Here is an 18,987-nt window from a genome sequence, read left to right on the forward strand (position 1 = left end):
AGGTTTCAGGTTAATTTAGCCCCGCCCCCTGTGTGAAGCCTTCTTACAAAACACTGGGAATGCACACTGTGTTATTCAGTCTATAAGTGACAACAGAGATGTGTGATGGTGTGTGTGTTGTCTGTGCTGTCTCTGTGCTGAGAAGGAAACTTGGTAACACTGTAATGCAGCCTGTATGAATCAGGTACCAATGAAATTCTGACTGTTATCTACTTAAACTGAAATGAAGCTGGAATTAAGAATGTCAGCTGCGAAATCATGTGTGGCTGTTCTCCCCTTTTTACTATTTAATGACACAACAAGAAAAAGCTTGTTAAGGCTTCATTTGACTCTTTTCCTGTGCTCCATTTGAAGTGTTGATCCATAAGTAGATATATTTGTGGTTTTAAGAACCAAAAACCATCACAATGTAGTTTTACATCTCTCTCAGGCTTCTCTCTGGAGCTCTAGTATACTTAGCTTGCCCCCTCGTCCAGAATATGTACGTACAGTATGCTACAAACTTCGGCTCCTGGCTAGCAGATGCCACAAACAAGTAGAAGTTGCTGTAGCATATCACTGGCATCTCCTCTGCAGCAATGGCAGTGGCTGTGGTAACTGAGTGGCAGTTAAGTTTGCCCCTGGGTGCCACAGCTAGTTGCTGCTGCCCCTGTTTGAGCAAGCCCCTGCTAATGTATTGTGCTTAAATTGTTAAGTTGCAAAAGGTGAGATCGCGCTTAAGATACTCCCAGCTCTGCTTCCTGCTCACATTTACAAGAGAGGAGGAAAAGTCTTCAGACCCACCGTGGAAGAGTCCTAAAGGTCATTTATTGACACCAGACCTGTAAGTTTTGTTTTAGTTTTTCAAGTTCTATAAGGTGGGACATTTGCTTTGCTCTATATGCTTGGTAAATATGAGAGTAATTTAAGGCCAGAATGTTGAAAATATCAAACCATGAATCATTATTTTATTTTTTTTGCTTTCAAATATTCTGGCCTTTGATAGATAAACCTCTAGTCATTAATGAAGTTCGGGAGACGACTACTTGATTTGGCGCTGATTGATGACAGCCCTGCCAAATACTCTTAAACAGAGTGGGGTGTGACTGAAGTTAAGGACGGCTGAATTGGTCTGGTGTTTTATGTACAGCCCTTCTAATTATTCAAGTGAAGTCGATATTAATTATATAACGCCAAATCAGAACAGAAATTATCTTGGGGCACTTTTCATATACGTTCAGTATAGTCTGTACTCTTAATAAGATTATTTACAGAGACCCAACATTACCCAATGAGCAAGCACTTAGCAACAGTAACAAGAAAAACTTCTTTTTAACAGGAAGAAACCTGGACTGGGCTCTGGGTGGGTGAACATCTGCCTCAGCTGTTTGGGAGAGGGAGAGATTGTGAATATAGACGTCGTCCAGAACCATCAACTGGGGAACAAGGGACATCAATGTGCAGCCGTCTGCAGCAGCCTGCAATACTTACAGTTACACCCACTTCATGTTATGTCATGCTGCGGTGCCAGTGCACTGAACCCCTCTTGGGTTTGGTGTTAATTGATTTGTATGAACTACAGTACCTCGCTATAGCTTTAGCAACTGTTTGGCAGCACACAGTGTATTAACAACCCTTCACTTTTTACACATTTTATTATGTTGCAACCATATGCTATTTTTCTCCCCTCATCAAGCTACATTCAGTACCCCACAATGACAACACAAAAACAGAATTTTTGATTTTATTGTTTTTGTATTAAAAGGAAAACTGAAATACTACTATGTTAACTTCAACCAACAGCATAAATTATAGAAATGTTTATTACTTACATACCTTGTTTGCAATCAATTCATGATGTACCACGTTTTATACTGTATGACTGTACTTTTACAGTGTCATTACAGAAACAATCTGCAGTGTGACAACAAACATATCTCGGCACATAATTCACACAGTGGTAAGCTGTTTGTTCCTAGCCCCGCATTAAATATGTACGAGTTCTGTTTCCAGTGTTAATGAAGGAAGGGTGGTGGAGGAAAGTAGGAAGAGTGTCTGTGTCAGACCTGCAAACAAAGGGGGAACCAGGAATCTCCCGTTCAAATAAAAAGAGGAAAGAAAAAAGGCAACTTGCTTCTTTGAAGACCCAAAGAGTTCAACATTAAATAAATAAAAGCATGTCTGGGACTGTCATCAAACGTGAAATTTGGGGCAGATTGGACAATGTATATTTCAGTTACAACAACGTCCTCTTGTGAAATTTGCTGCACTGCCACAGAGGCACAATCATCAAGGATTGGATAAGATTAAGTATTTTCTGACTAAGAAGTAAATCAAGTTTTAAAACATGATATTTCCTGTTGCCATAGGGTGGCGCTATGAGTTTAACTGAACAGTGGCATGTAGGTGTCTTCAGGCCGGGACATTTGTCAAACATATAAAGTTTGGGGGCAGTTTGGACAACGTGTGCTCAAGTTATAACAACATACTTTTTCATAGCAAAACAAATTTGCCACGGCGCCACGAACAGGCTGTTCAACCAAAACTCAAAAGATGAGTCGACTGACCAAATATGATGTTGATCTGATTAATTCTCTAATAGGAGTTTGTTAAAGTACAACACCTGTAAATGGCAAAAACTGCGCCAAAATCACAGAGTAAATTCAAAATGTCTGACTTCCTGTAGGATTCAGGTTATGGGCGTAGGCCTTGGCAAATAAAGTATCTATCTATTATAACTGCATACTGACTCTCTTACATGTAGGTGAAACATTGGGCAAGCAGCGCCTTGTTGAAATATTCTAGGAGTCGCTATAGAGCCATTTTGTCACACCCCTGTGCAAGACCAATAAAACATACATTTTCACCTGCTGTGACACGTGCAGCATGATCGTTAGAGCATAATAATAAGGAAGTAATACCAGTTAGTGCTTGTTAGTATGAAATCTTATTTCATTCTGTTTCACTTCCCAAAACAGTAGTTTTTCTCATTGTTACCAGCTGTGACAGCGGGCTGGTTTTGTTTTCAGCTTGTGAGTCTGTCCACATTCGGGCCACATGTTGCCACATTCTTCATGAAACTCAACATGAAGGCAGAGTTTGAAGATGGTTGTGGTCTGACTCGTGAGTACTGAGAATAACTACTGAGCACTCGTGTCGGACGGTCAACAAGTTGACAGCCATCACAGTTTGTGTGATCCCATCGCAAGATGATGTCTAGTTTCTATTAAATTTCCAAACATATAATAATCTACAACCGTGCTTGCAGCTCTGTGATGGTGCTTTTTAGCTAAATGCTAAAGTCAGCATACTGAAACTCTCACCATGACAATGCTAACATGATGATGTTTAGCAGGTAATATTTACCAGACTCATAAACTTATTTTAGATGTTAGGATGATAGCATTTGCTAATTAGTGCTCACCAAGTACAACTGAGGCTGGTGGGAATGTCATTAGTTTTGCAGGTATTCTGCAGGCACTGTTGGACCAATTCATATTTTGACTTATGATGGTGCCAGATGGAAAGTCAATAAAATAAAACAATTGGATTCGCGTCAAGTGTGGAGCCAAGTTTTGGACCAGCTGACCACTAACAGACCGACACTGCCATACCTAGGATGCTGCTGGTGTAGCCATGAGTTTATTGGATTATTTCACTATTTCATGGTTCTATTACATATTCTATCTGCATTTGCTGATAAGATTATTTATCAACTCCACCAAGGAGGTTATGTTTCACCCATGTCTGTTTATTTGTCAGCAGGATTATGCAAAAAGTACTGAACTCATTTGGTGGAGGGATGGAAGAACCCATTACAAGGAAGAACCCATTACATTTTGGTGCAGGTTCAGTTTAAAGGCCAGCTCCAGAATTTATAAATTACAAGATTTTTCAAAATTTTCATCAATTTCTCAGGAAATAATGTTTGGGTCTTGATGTAAGGTCAGACATATTTACAGTATTGAGATCTATGTTTTTACAATTTGGTGCACATCGAGTTAATAATCTGTGTTACACACAGATCTCATTTTTAATCTCAACAGTGCACATGGCACCAGTGGCATTTAGGAACGCTTACATCAGTATTTCATTCAACATATAACTGATAAAATTAAACAGTAACAATAGCAGTTGGGACAGAGCAATGAGACAATACAGCTGTAGAGTTGTATAAATAGTATAATGCTGATGTCATCATTCACAAGAGGTGATAAAACCATACAGCTGTATATATATGATAAATAAAGCTACACCTGAGAACAGAGGATGTGTAGGTTTGTTTGGCCATTCTACTTTCATTATGTATTATTATATACAATTTGATTTGGTTCAGTTTATCTCAATCTACGAGTCATTTCTTAAAAAAAAAAAAAAAAAAAAAAAAAAAGAATTTTGGCATCAAACGAACCTCATAACCTTTCTGTGATCCATCCAAGGTCTGACTGAAGGTTTGACTTAGTGGGAATGTCAGGCAATGACAAGCAAGCACTTCAGAATATTAACGATTTTACGAAATACTATTTGACCGAAATTTCATGTGTAAAAATAGGTTCATTCAGTAACCCAAAATACTCTTTTTATACAAGATTATAATTAGTTTTCTGAGCACCACTTTTAACAGCCTGCTATGACTGCACATTGTACTGAGTATATGGATGTTTTATTATTGATCCAAGCACATAAATACAGTATTTCCCTCTTGTTAAGTGCTCTCGGGTCTGTTTGTGAATGGTCCGTTTGTACAATATGAGGATAGCATGTGTGCGAAACTTTGGCAGTCGACATGAAGAAACATGAAATTACAAACACTGAAGAAAGTTGCCATATTTTCAGACAGAAATGTTCACTACAGATCAAACCTGCTATTCATGAATATAATTACCTTATGTGTGATGCAGTAATCATTCAGTAGATTTCTATATGATACAGTCCCACCCCAACACATGACGTAATCTTCCTACACGGAGGAGGGTTGTGCAGCCTAGTTGAAAACTTGACCGCCTGAAGGTCAGTTTCACATTTAAACCTTAATGGGAAAAAAAAAAAAAAAAAAATCAGGACTCCAATCAAATGATCTTTCATCAGTTTTCTAATTAAAACGTCACCCTGTGATAGCCGACGTCTGCACACACTCTGATGAACTAATTAAAAGCTGATTAACTCATTAAACCCAAAAAAAGCTTAATATCACAGCTTCCCTTCACTGTAATCATATTAGCATGCACAGTACATACAAAAACCTGACCTTGGCAGCTCATGATGCATTTAGGGAAGTCAGTGAAGAAAAAAGTCAGTTAGTCTGTTTCCCTCTTTCTGTGTTATTTGTTGTACACAAGCCATTATTTTCCATATATTAATGCCACAGTGTGACAGAACTACAAGTGCAGATATACAGAAGCTGTACACAGTAACATAACCATCTGAGAACAATGATGAAACTGAGGTTCTTCAGTCTATTTAAGAGTAAAAGCACAAAAGTTCCACATTGATCCAGTGAAATGTGGGTAAAGTGATCTACCTGTAGACAGTCATCAGCCCCAAGTAGTGCTGTATCTGCATTTACTTTCTAAGATGAATATGACAGAAAAAAAAAGCAAACCGATAGCTTTTGGCTTTTCAGAGATCACTGTTAAACCACTCCAAAAAAGCATTATACCAGAAAAACAAAACACTTCAACTCTGTGCCTTAACACTTCCTGTATACCATCGAAAATATTAATCTGACTAAAGTTTTGCAGCATAGGCTAGCTCTGAATATTTCCTCCTCATCTCCGATGGCCCTTCTGCTTCTTGTTCCTTGCAGGGGTCCTGATCGGCTGACTGGCAGCTCCGTTTTCCAGTGCCACAGAAACTGGAGCTGCCGGCGGAGAGGTGGGAGAGAAAGGGTCCGGCTCTCTGTCCATGCTGGATTTGAAGGGTCCGGCGGGAGAAAATTTCAGGGGACTGAAGAAAAAAATGAAATTATTTATCATTTTTATGCATCTTCCTATAATGTTTTGGCTACCAGGAGAGTAAAGATGTCTCTGTTGTCCTGAGGGATGTTACAGAAACAAACAGTTATAATTAATTTAATTATTTTGTTGTGGAAAAAGAATCTGATGGGTTCAATCCCTTGAATATAAATTAATTCAGAAATATATTCATCCTCAAAAAGGGCTCTCACTCCTAACATGGTAAAGAACCAGTGGTTTATTACGACACACTTGCTTCTAATCTATTGATTATTAATTATATGATTATTAATTATTTGTAAATGACAACAAAGTAAAAATAAAACTATGACCTTGTTTGTTTGTAAATATGTATTTATTATCTATGTTGTTAGTCCCAGTGGTAATGTCTGTAAATGTCTGTTGTTTACGTGGCTTAACAGATTGGACTGGATGTTTTTAGTGTTACCTGATGGGCGTTCTCGGGCTGCTGTTGTGTCGGCGCACAGGTCGTGTTCGGGGCTCGAATGAGAAGCCTTCTTTTAGACTCTCTAGGACCGATGGAGCCACGTAGGTGAAACCCTGATGCAAAATTATCACTCTTCAGTTAATTGTGGACAGAATCAGTCATTCTGGCTTCCTCACTAAAACTAAACTATTTTACCACACTGTTAACAAGGAAAAGGGAAGTGAAAGAGGCACTGACTCATTATCTGAAACAAAAAGTATGGTTTCAATTCCAGTTGAGTGTGGTTTCTAGAGCATACATATAAACTTCAAAAAGTTTGATAAGGAAGAGTGTCTCACAGCAAAGGCTAGCTCTGCACTGTGGCTGAGTGTGCTGTCATCTGGACTGTCCACTGGTGTCTGTCTGGTAAACCTGGTGTCAAACTGGCTCACATCCTCATCTGACTGCTGCAGAGAGACAGACAGGGAAAGCCAAGAGTTAGACACAAAAGATGGTAATTGAAGAAAAAGATAAGACTTATTGAGGTGTGTGTAGATATGAAGGAGCAGTGAGTGGTTTGGGGGAAATAAAAGTACTGTAAGTGGTAGTCAGTCTACTAGCCCAGAATAACAGGCATAATATGAATTTAACAGGCTATTTGATAACATAATGGACTCAAAATGACAACTGATGACTTACCAGCTGTGGCTTGTATGGTGGCTCCACACTCTTGCTCAGAAGCTCTTCCCAGTTAATGTGCCTGAAGAACGGATGTTTCTACAGAGGAGCAAAAGGAGTTTTTTTGTTGTTCTTTTTCTATATGTTTAAACACATTAGTAAGGAAGTATTCTGTATTTATACTGTCGTCAGAACCGACAAACAACAGTGTGTCTGTCTAGTAAAAGACTTCCTCAAAAGGATAATTCCATGTATCCTCATTTATGGCTTCAAGATGAAGAACTGAAATGATTTCCAGGTCAAGCGAAGACCATTGAGTGTGAAGCGATGAAAAAAAAAAAAAAAAAAAACCCTGCCTCTTATTTTAAAAGCTCTGGTTTTGCTCACAATTGGGCAGCCTTTCTATCTTACCCTTTAAAAGTGAACTCTTCAATTCAATTCGCACCTTTCCTCACCTTAAAGCAGACCATACCTATCCTGTCCTGTCTCATGGTCTGAAGTGCATGACGCAGGTGCATTTAGGGCGTGTCCATGTCACTTTCGCTAGTTTAATGGTGGTATAAACAGTGTTTTGGGCAGAACATCCAATAAACTAATCACAGTTCCATCTTCCATTCCCTTTAAAAGCTGTGTGCACTTGCATCTTGGCGTATTGCTATTATAACAGAGCAGTGACTCACACAGAGTTAGATTCTATTTCTGGTCAGTTGATTACATATTGTGACTGATCAGTGAGTCAGGTGTCTGTGCGCATTGAGGGGCAAGGAAAGTCTGATGGAATCAAATCGCTGCTCACAGCTCTACAGTGAAGACATTGTACCAGGTAGTAAGAAAGAAGCTTCTCTGCAGAGCCTCGTGACATGACAACGTTATACAACACACATGTCACAAAGAAGCCCCGACTTCCTGGAGCTGTATTGTGATGCTCCACCTGACTTATCCCAACATAGAATTACATTGTCAGCACACTCTGCTTGTGTAACAGACACAGTGTATGCACTCTGTGTATATTGGCACGGTACTCTCTTGACAACGCTCCATAAACTAACAGTTAAACACTGTGCCACCGACTTCAGACCAGATTTTTGTTGCTCAATTACACAGTCACTTTCCACTGTCTCAAGATGACGCCTGACCACTTCTCACTTTAAGATAGGGCCAATAGTTTCTATCTCCACATTCCTTTATACTGGGACAGTGTATCTGTGACATGTGTGTTACTGCTTGGTCTGTCTGCTACCTGTTTGATTTGCTTGTTGTTGCTCCTATTGTGTCTGTGAATTTTTTACATTGCATTTCTACTTGATGACATACAGCACTCCACCTGGGGAGATTGTTTTGAATTGTCACATTTTCAGTATGTGCACAAAAACCACGTGAAAGCCAGATAGAAAGTGAAGCTGGTTGTTAGTGGTCACTACAGCTATCGGAGAATGTGAGTGAGTGAAGAAGTTACCGCAGTTACCTGGATATCTGCACAATCTGTTTTACTGGAGCCAAGTCTTTGGGCTGGATTCTTCTTCAACAGCTGAAAATAGATAGAATGACACATGTCAGTAAAAAATTTATGATTGTCTTTTGAAATAATTATTTATTTGATTTAGAGAATTAAACCGTTTTCATAATATTGTCTCTAATTAGTTTAACTGTAACTTTAAATTATTTTAATTTATATTATTTGTAAGAGCTACTATTTTCATTTTAATATGAGTAGTATTTGTTATAATATTGGTGATATACAAAACCATATAGACTAAATAGAAACATACACATACAATCTGTTCTGCTGCAAAAGAACATAAAAAAAAAAAAACTTCACTCACACTTTGCATTATGTCAAATACAACAGAAATAAATAGCAAACTTTCGAGTGACGTTTCTCATCATTGCTTTTCATTGATTTTAAACTTGAAGTCTCTTTTAATGTTAAGGCCGGTTGTTTAATGTTGTGGTCACATATGACTAAATCATAGCAAAATGAGAACAGACACACTTAAGCGCCACAAAACAGAAACTGGTGGTTATGAAGAAGAAACCAACTTGTAAAACACTGCTAGTTTGGTGTATTTGAGGGCCGAAGCCTCACAGACAGTATCAATGATAGATTCATGCAAATGCTTTTATTCACTCAAGGATGTGACCAATGTGATTTCCTACTTTTGGATTGTTAGGAAATACACTGCTCAAAAAATTCAAGGGAACACTTAAATCACACATTGGACCTTGATCAACAAAGTTGGAAATCTCTCTGATGGACATTGTATAATTTGTTGAGAACAAAATGACGTAACAACGGTCAATGGAAACCAAAATCATCAACCCACTGAGGGCTGGATTCACAATCACACCCAAAATCAAAGCAAAAGATTGAAATCACAGGCTGATCCGAGTCAATTTTATCACAGCAACTCATAATGTGACTCAGTGTGTATGGCCCCTGCGTGCCTGTATACACTCCTGACAACATCTGGACATGTTGCTGATGAGTGGGTGGATGGTGTCCTGGAGGATCTCCTCCCAGACCTGGATCAGGGCATCAGTGAGCTCCTGGACAGTCTGTGGCGGTACTTGGCGCCGTTGGGTGGACCGATACATAACGTCCCATAGGTGCTCAACTGGATTTAGGAACTGCCTACAGACTCTGGCCACATGAGGCCGGGCGTTGTCCTGCAGCAGAAGGAACCCAGAGCCCACTGCATGTATTGATGTGCCATCCTGGAGAAGCCTACCTGTGCAACCTGACAGGCTGCAGGTACCGCCTCATGCTACCAGTAGTGACAAGGACACTAGCAAAACACAGAACTAGAGAAGATCAGTCAGGAAAGAACAGCAGAGAGCAACTGTCTGTGGCCACCACATGTAGAACCATTCCCTTTCTGGGGGTTGTCTTGCTTTTGCCTCTCCATTGCACCTGTTGTCACTTTCATCTGCACCAAAGCAGGTGAAACTGATTCACAATCACTTGTGCTTCCTAGACGGACAGAGTTGGTGTTCTACTGTGATGATTAAGTGTTCCCTTCATTTTTTTGAGCAATGTACAGGAGTACAGTCACTAATCATCTAGTCTGAATACTGCCAGTGGGTGATAACACAATGTACAGTATTTTTCTGTGTGTTACAGACCTTCTTGATGAGGTCCCTGGCATCAATGGTGAGGTATGGGGGCAGATTGAGTTTACACTTCAGGATCTTATCAATGGTCTTCTTCCGGTTTTCAGCTGTGAATGGAGGCTGGTGGAAAATCAGAGGAGGGAGTTAGCAGTTAATAAAGGAGATCAAAACGACTGGTTTCTATTCTGTAGATAGAAATGTAAATCCATTACAGAAGGGATAAACAGTCACTAATAAGCAGTAACATAAGCCTTTTGGCTGGCAAAATATACCCAAGACACATGATGTTGTTGATATCAGTTAAAATGAGGTATCACACTAGAACTAAACACTTGACTCAGGGATGAGAGCAGCTGTCCAAGTCTTCTGGATTGAATATGACATTGGTCTGAATCAATCACTTGTGGAACTTCACTGACTTTTCAAAAAGTTATCGTTGCTTTAGTCAAAGATTGTGCAGATAGTCAAACAAGTGTTTACCAGCTTTCACCTTGTGAATCTGTGCTTGTGTGTGTGTGTGTGTGTGTGTGTGTGTGTGTGTGTGTGCATGTTTCTGTGTGTGCATAGAATGGCTCCAGCGGTCAAAAAGAGCATAATGTCCGTTAAAGGCTAACTTTAACCCAGACTGGTCCCATGTGTAGAAACGGGGGCAGAGAGAAGCAGACTTGCATGCAGTTCTGAAGTTGCAGTTGAACTTGTGTAAGCCATTGCCTAGGAATGTGGTCCTGTCAGGCTTCTGGGTGTAAATAAATCAAGCGCTCCTTGCTCTTGATGGAGAAAATGGTGAGTTTATTTAGCCAATGAGATAGATTCTTTATAAGTATGGTATGTAACTTGATATTCCTCTAAGTGAGATAAATTTGCCTTAAATCAGTGACCATCCCATGATCTCATGTATGTTTGTTTTCTGTTACTATATGTTTGTTCCCTGCTTATTTCATAAAATGAAAATATTCATAAAAAAAAAAAAAAAAAAAAAAAAAAAAAAAAAAAAAAAAAAAAAGCAGCTGAAAACCAGTGACACTGAAAGAAGAGCCAGGTCCGGCCCACGGGCCGTAACCATGGCATCCCTGTTATAGGGAGTAAGCCTACCAAAGGCCTACCTATTAGCAAGAAGTCAGCTGCTTTTTTCTTTTGAGCGCAAAAGGGTTAGAACCTGCAGATTGCTGCTTGCAGCTATAATTCTGAGCTGTTTTTCTTTTTCAGTTTGACTCTTTCCCTCGATAAAATGCTTGACTTCAGGGCCTTTTGAAGACAAAGCGTTCTTTTTCTCATCATTTTTACCTCAATAAAATACCTTGGCTACAAAATGTCCCTTCGGCTGCAAACCGCTCCAAAACACAGTTCAGCCTGCATATTCGTAAAAATAAGGCTATAAAGAATGATGTTCTGAAAAACTATTTGAAGATTCAGGAAGATTTGGGAGTGGAAGACACAATGTCCAGGCTGTTCTCAGCAACAGACTAAAGTAATAACTTTAACTCACAGGTCAGTCTTATTTCCAACTCTCATCCCCAAGCTTTAGGTACAGGCAAAAGAATGAGATCACTGATAGAAGCTGCTGAGATGAGATTCTAGCTAGGGGGGCAGTCTTCATTCAGTGTGTTAGGGTACGTAAAGACCTCAGGCTCCAGCAGCCACTTCAGCAGCATACTGCAGTGATCTGGGCCCTCAGTGAGAGTTCCTCCATGCAGGACACCTCCCTTTAGAGGTGGTTTGGACACAAGCATAGTAGGGAAATCTGGAGCAAGATCCTCTCCGGAAACATCAGATTAAAGGATAAACACCGACAAGTACAACAGCCCATCCCCTGGCGTAAATTTCTCATAATTAACTGCTCTCTTTCACAGTCCAACTTACCGATCCGGTCATCATATCATACATCAGGGCCCCCAGGCTCCACCAGTCTACTGCTCGGTTGTGACCTGACCTGGTCAGGATCTCTGGAGCCCTGGAAGAGAAGAAGACACACAGAGAAGGGAGCCGCACACAAACAGAAGATTAAAATTATGATACATTTATAACTTCCATTACACCATTCTGCTTTAATTTTCTCTAGTTAGTAGATGATATTACAACCTCTTGTATAATATAAGAAGAACTATAGGTCACACAGGAGGATGACACATGTTCTCATAGAACAGTAGATGGGGATATAAAAAGCAACATCCGCTTTTAGATGTGGTCACAAAGGTGTTAAAATCCCATCCAGCGAGACTCACGCTATATGTCTATGACAGTAAGTGTAGTGTTACTTACATGTATTCTATGGTGCCACAGAAGGTGTGTGTGACTGTTCCATCATGAATTGACTCCTTACAGAGGCCAAAGTCAGTTAGCTTGATGTGTCCTTTAAAAAAGAGCGAAAACAAACTGAAATATGCTTTACATGTAAGAAAGAAAACGACACCATCACAAAATTATGTTTCAACTACAGTGCAAAGCAGGGAACAAGAAACTACACAAATAAAGCACACAGTGCTCACATTTATTAAGGCTCTTCAGGTCATTTTTGGTCAAACTAAATGGTACCACTTTACAATAACATTACTCTTAAAGGATTTATTAATGGTTTATAAGAAGTTTGCTAATTAGCTTGTTAAATCTTTATAAATCATTTATAAGCTATCATAACACATTAGATAAAAGAGAGCAACAGCGACCTTTTGCTTGCCAAATAGTGAGCCCACATGCATCCGTCCTGTTAATCCTCACGACTCAGTCACTGAGCTTTCTTTGTTTTTTCTCCATCATTTGTAGCTGCTGCTTCATCACATTTGCTGTTCAGTTACTAGCAATGAACTACCGTCAGCATCTCAATGGTTCATTCTCTAAGCGTTGCCAATATTGCTTACCTACACATGCTATCAGCAGCTGTCCTCACTGTGATCATAGGTGTTGATCAGATTGTTCCGAAGAGTGGATATTTAAATAAGAGATGCTTTTTGCTGCTTGCTCTCTTCTTTAGGACTTTAGCATTCCAGGTAGAACAGTCGGTAACCTTCCTTTACTTTGTGAACTGCTCACCCAATACTGTCCCACTGTTCACACATCTGTTCACACATCCGTGGCCTGTTGTTCACTCAGTTGATTACAAACATTTGTAACTGGTAAAAGTGAGTCTTATTGTAAAGTTTAAAACCCATCACCATGTATTAATGAGTTACTATAAGTCTCTCTTTTACCAGTTATAAATGGTAGTAACTCATTAGTAAGATTAATGAGTAGTAAGCATGAACTTGATCTTGCAAAATAGTGAGTCTGCATCAATGTATGAAAATTGTGTTGTAACTTGTTCAAATTTTTATTTTATGGTTCATAAAGAACCTTATTATAAACCATTTATAAATCCTTATAAGGGTAGTCTTATTGTAAAGTGATACCCACGAGGGTAAAGGTGTGGATTTCCATGAGAGAGCTATATTATATTCTAATTTTTTAATAGGCCTACACATGCTTCATTAACTAAAGGTAAATTTCACTATAAGATTAAGTATTATTCATAGGATGTTTCATCACAGTGATCAAGTGGATCTGTTTGTGTTTGAAAACAGTTCAAGTAAATTCTGAAAGATTTCAGCAGCCCCACTCAGATGGATTGTTGATCATTCTGCATTTTGAGGCAGTGAAAATGTTATTATCATCTTGGTTTGATCATATTTACATATTTTCTTAGACAACATTGCATTACCTTGGTGACTAAGCATGATGTTTTCAGGTTTGAGATCTCTGTAAATAATCCCGTTAGAATGGAGATGACCTAGGGCCAACGTGATCTCTCCTAGATAAAAACTACAAATACACAGAAGTTATTTAAGAAACAATTCAATATCATTACCTCAACTAAGCTGTACAAACTCTAAATTACAGCTTATGTGCAAACACTGAAAAGAAGCCATCCCTACCAAGCAGTGTCCTCCATGAAGATGCCCTCCTTCTCCAGCTGCATGAACAGCTCCCCTCCTGGTGATAAACAACAGTAGAGTCATTAGAGATTTTTCCTCCAGTACTATATAATTCCTTCACATCTGTATTCATCCCTGTTTTTCTCCCTCCACATCTTCCCTGCTATCCATTCAAAAAAACTGTTGTCATACTTGCTAAAAATGAAGGGATCTGATACACATGCACTAAAGTTTGTCCCTCCTCCTATGTTTTTATCCTCCCCTTCCATCAGTCCATCCCTCAGTGCCTCTGTCTTACCGCTTAGACACTCAAGTATGAGGTAGAGCTTTCCCCCAGTCTGGAAGGCGTAGAGCAGATCCACGATGAACGGGTGCCTCACTGTCTCTAGGATCTCCCGCTCTGCTCGTGTATGGGCCGTGTCTTTGGCATTACACACGATCTTAGCCTTGAGACAAACATGTTGAGAGAGGGAAAGGAAGGGAGGAAATGAGAGGCAGGTTATGGACAAAGTGGATTGTAAAGGGAAGCAGCATGAGAGAGAGACACATGGAGGAACAACTTCACATAATGAATATCTAATGAGTTGTGTCTCAAGGGAAAGCTGGAAAAACTGTCAACGTACCTTTTTCAGGACCTTCATGGCAAATATCTTCCCCATCTGGGCACCTTGAACCTTCTCACCTGGAAAACCTTGAAGAAGACATTTTTCTTTCAAATAAAAAGCGAACAAAAGAAAGACCTTGTAAAGAGTAACTAATATTAGGACTGTGCAGAATGAGATATTTTATGTAGTGCTAGATTGATTAATAATAATCGATTGATCCTTATTGAGTCATTTATCATGCAAAAATGCCATCTATTTAGTTTGAATGCCTCAGCATTCACAGTATTGTTATCCATATAATTTTCCTTCCGTACATATTTACACAGCTTTCTCCTCTTACAGTTTTTCTGCTACAAAAACCATTCAACTACCAAAACCTTCAGCTCGTTCAGAACATTCAAGCTCCTATTCAACTTTTTTCTTCTATTTATAATTTTCAAAATATTACGTTTTTCCTGCAATTTTGTCCCAGTCAAATGAATGGAGAGACTGTTCAAATTCTTAAAAACTTCAGCCTCTTTGAACTTCACCTACTTCAGCATACTTTCAGCTAGAGACTTCATTCGAACTTTAAACTGTTCACAAGACTTTCAGCCATAACTTTTTGATATCTTGTACAGTTTTTGATTCATCAGTTTAAATTGTATGCTTTTTTTCTGACAAATTTTGAGTTTATATTGGGTGTATATTGCGTGGAATGTTTAGGGCCAAGTGGTTGACATCATCTCTACAGGGGGAGAAGCTCTAAAACTTAAAGAAAATCTGTTTAAATCGTCCTCACAGCCACATATTTCAGTCTTCACACATTATTTCTTCCCAGGTAACACTGTTTAGTGTTCACACACAGTTCTTCAGGATGTTCTAAGGTCAGATATAACTGTATTTACACTGTTCACACACAGCTCTGCAGACTGAAGGTCAGATTGGACTGTATTTACACTGTTCACACACAGTTCTGCAGACTGTTTGAAGGTCGGATTGGACTGTATTTACACTGTTCACACACAATTTTTCCAGATTATTCTCAGGTCAGATTGGACTGTATTTACAAAATTTAAAAACATCATAACTGAGTCCAATTTCTGTCTAGTGTAACAGTTTAAAAAAATCAAAACTACTGTTTCAGGATGCAATTCATCTTTCTTCGGTAGTAACCATTTTAGGCCATTCCACTTTCAACTTACACATGTTGCTGTTTTATACAATTCAGTAGAATTTTGTACTGTACAGGAAATGCCTTTTCTAGTTGCTGGTTGCAGCTTCTTTCCTCCATTTTATATATATATATATATATATATATATATATATATATATATAATATATATATATATATATATATATATATATATATATATGTGTGTGTGTAAATGGATTATTTCTCTGAGTTTTAGTGTAGACATTATCTGACAAACAGTTAATATCATGGCATAATGTTTACAGTATCCTTGGTAGGAGAAAACTAGTAGTAGGTGAAACTCCTGCCCAGAAGTTGAATATTGGCTACACAATAAAACCTTGCTGAAAAATTGCTTTCCCTTCGTTCCACTGACATTTAAGATCAAAACCTATTAAATCACATTTACAATATGTTGTGGGATTCAATTTCTGAGTAGTTATACAACTTTACAGAAGTTTTGACTTTTTCTTATAATTTACAGAGACCCAACATTTCCGTGGGGAAAGTGGCAAAAAAGAAAAAACAAACCTCCCTTTTAACAGATAAAAAGTCACAGATCCTGCAGTGCCTGCAGAAAGCATTATAAATAAAAACACAAGGAAAGGTCTGGATAGAAAAATAAACTTTTCACGCACACACGCACGCACGCACGCACGCGCGCGCACACACACACACACACACCTTGCCATAGGCTCCTTTTCCCAGCACAGTAAGAAGCTCAAAGCAGTCTGGTCCAACTATCTCACTGTCTCTGTTGACACTCTCACTGGTCAACTCCACCTCCTCCTTCTGAACACTGGGAGAAAGGATGCGAATGACATACAACAAGGTCAACAGTGGGGTCTCAGAAGTCTGTGCCACTGTGTATTTGTATATTGAAGAACATCAGGGTATATGTGTAAGATTTAATAATAATAAATTCCACTTACTTCTCTGGTTCTGTCACAGTGAAGTCACAGACATCATCCTACAGATGAGGATTGTTTTAAACAAAAATCTGGTTAAACACCACAATTTTGAACTCATAAAGGGCTGTAATTATTTGCATAATTATCAATATCTAAAATTACAAAAGAGCTGAAAACCTATTCAAATTACATCATATCTTACAAACCCATGAAACCACTAATAAAGTATTGATGGAAATTCACATTTTTTTTTCCATCTCATCCTGGTGTATTTCAGTTATCTATGTGATCAACAGTTGTCTTAGAAATGATTATGGGATACAGACCTCTGTATCACTGATGTCCTCAGTCTCCAAGTCTATGTCAAACACTCCTGCCATCCTGAAAGAGAGACAGTGCAGTCAAACAGTTCAGGCTCATATTTTAACCTCAATGAGGAATGTCGTATTGCCCTTCAACTCAAAAACACATTAGAACCTAGTCTTGTCAGCAGAACAGTGAACATTACAAGAGCACTACAGCTGCCCATATGTCTACGCTCAGTCTACAATCTGGAAGATAACCACTGCATTAACCATTTCATTCACAAGGAAAATATTCTTGTGGTCATTATTGGTTGGTTTTCTGTGCATTATGAAATTCTGGGATAGCCTACTTTATAAGTCTTTCAGAGAGACTACTGGAGTCCCTGTACCAGAGAACCGCCTATCCTGGCCTATCCCAGCCTTGTAGATGGCCCAGTGTTGAAAAACAAGCGTTTAGTAGACAACAGAAGGGGCAGAGTCCAAACTCAAATAACTTGGCCCACTTAAGACGTAACGTTAGCGTAGCCTCCGCCGAGTAGTTGTTTCAGCAATTAAGCACAGTTACATTTTTGTGGTTAAAACAAACCATGACAACAGTGTTGGAGTTCTTGTCTGAACGTGTGGCTTCAAGTAACGCTAACGGCTAATAAATACGTGTCGCTTTCAAATAATTTAAGATGGTAGCTACCTTAAACTCTCACGTTAGCATGCTAGTTAGTCAGAAGACTACCAACATGTGAGTGACCGTGTCAACTAATGTTGTAGTTTCAAAGGGCTGACTGACTCCCACAATTGGTCGGCAAGCTTAGGAGGGTGCTACTTCTTCCTACACATCTCACACTAGTTACAACTCGCTGGAAATGTTAAATGTCATATGATCACGTTGACAGTCTAGGCTGACAGCTGCTTTGACAAACAGAAAGCTGCTAAACATGCTAATGCTAACTAGCGTTGCACCTGGTAACGCTGCTTCATCCGGTGTTTCCTGATTTCAGTGTGTAGTCCGATGGTTTTTCATACACCAACGGCTGTGGCTGTCATTGCTCTTGTTACACTTCCATCAGCTAACCGGCAACAACAACACACAACAGTGACCGGGTTCTGGACATGCTCCTCTATCCAGCCTGAAATATTCGTGCTGTTGTTGTTGTTATTCTTGTTCTTCTTCTTTGGTGTTTAATGGCGGTTGGCAAACCAGCTTATATGTGCATTACCGCCACCGACTGGACTGGAGTGTGGATCAGGAGCTAATTCAGGGAAAAAACAAAACAAAATACTGTATACTTTTGGCTAAACCAGTTTCATTTATAAATTTGATAATGTCACCATATAGCTTTCTTGCAGAACTGGCAATGAAATATCATTATATGTTTTCCTTCTTATTGACTGAAAAAGGTGATTTCCCTCAAAGTTGTATTCCCTACAATGAAGCAGTACATGTTCAACTGTTTCTGGTTGGTTACAATGAATGCATTTCCCAGTTGGGTGCTTGCCTAATTTATGTACTGTATAGTTGAGTCTTATATTCTTAAACAAGTGATGATATTTTCTTCCCTTCTCCTGCTCGCCACCCTCCCAGTACCAATGTGTTTCTGTATATTATGTAAATGCCCTCCAGTTTCACTGTCATTCATATGTTCTTGCCATACTGATTGTTTATACGTCTTAAGGAATGTTTTAGCTTTGGCTTTATTTAATGGGACTTGAATGTCTACTTATATAATTCTGAGTGTTTACTTTGCGAGAATGTCTACTTCTCCATTTCGCTCTACGCCAACATTAGCAGGAACCCAGAGGGAGTGTGTAGATAGATCCTTCATTTCAATTCTGTACATAATGATAAATATTTCATTGATGATGTCTGTTCTAAATGATCTGCTTGTTTTTATGCTTGTAAGTGCTGAGTAGCTATCAGATGCAATTACTGTGTTGTTTAAC

The 18,987-nt window shown here is 39.0% G+C and overlaps 1 protein-coding gene across 2 annotated transcripts; it reads right to left on the reverse strand.

Moving 5' to 3' along the window:
- Positions 1–1,709: 1,709 nt before the first annotated feature.
- LOC130166341 (ribosomal protein S6 kinase beta-2-like) lies at positions 1,710–18,214 on the reverse strand. 2 transcript variants are annotated; one of them, XM_056371893.1, is made up of 16 exons: positions 18,007–18,214; positions 17,071–17,125; positions 16,766–16,803; positions 16,518–16,632; positions 14,678–14,745; positions 14,353–14,500; positions 14,055–14,112; positions 13,841–13,941; positions 12,409–12,499; positions 12,010–12,100; positions 10,162–10,269; positions 8,504–8,566; positions 7,060–7,137; positions 6,720–6,827; positions 6,382–6,494; positions 1,710–5,925 (listed from the first exon to the last, which is right to left on the reverse strand). In XM_056371893.1, exons 5-16 carry the CDS (start codon positions 14,711–14,713, stop codon positions 5,748–5,750), a joined length of 1,173 nt encoding a protein of 390 aa, XP_056227868.1. In that variant the 5' UTR covers positions 14,714–14,745; positions 16,518–16,632; positions 16,766–16,803; positions 17,071–17,125; positions 18,007–18,214; the 3' UTR covers positions 1,710–5,747. The 2 variants fall into 2 exon arrangements, with proteins under 2 accessions (XP_056227868.1, XP_056227869.1); XM_056371894.1 differs by having other exon boundaries at positions 14,678–14,736; positions 16,508–16,632.
- Between the last annotated feature and the right edge of the window lie 773 nt (positions 18,215–18,987).

Source organism: Seriola aureovittata, chromosome 3 (assembly GCF_021018895.1).
Source record: "Seriola aureovittata isolate HTS-2021-v1 ecotype China chromosome 3, ASM2101889v1, whole genome shotgun sequence".
In the NCBI taxonomy this organism is placed as follows: domain Eukaryota; kingdom Metazoa; phylum Chordata; class Actinopteri; order Carangiformes; family Carangidae; genus Seriola; species Seriola aureovittata.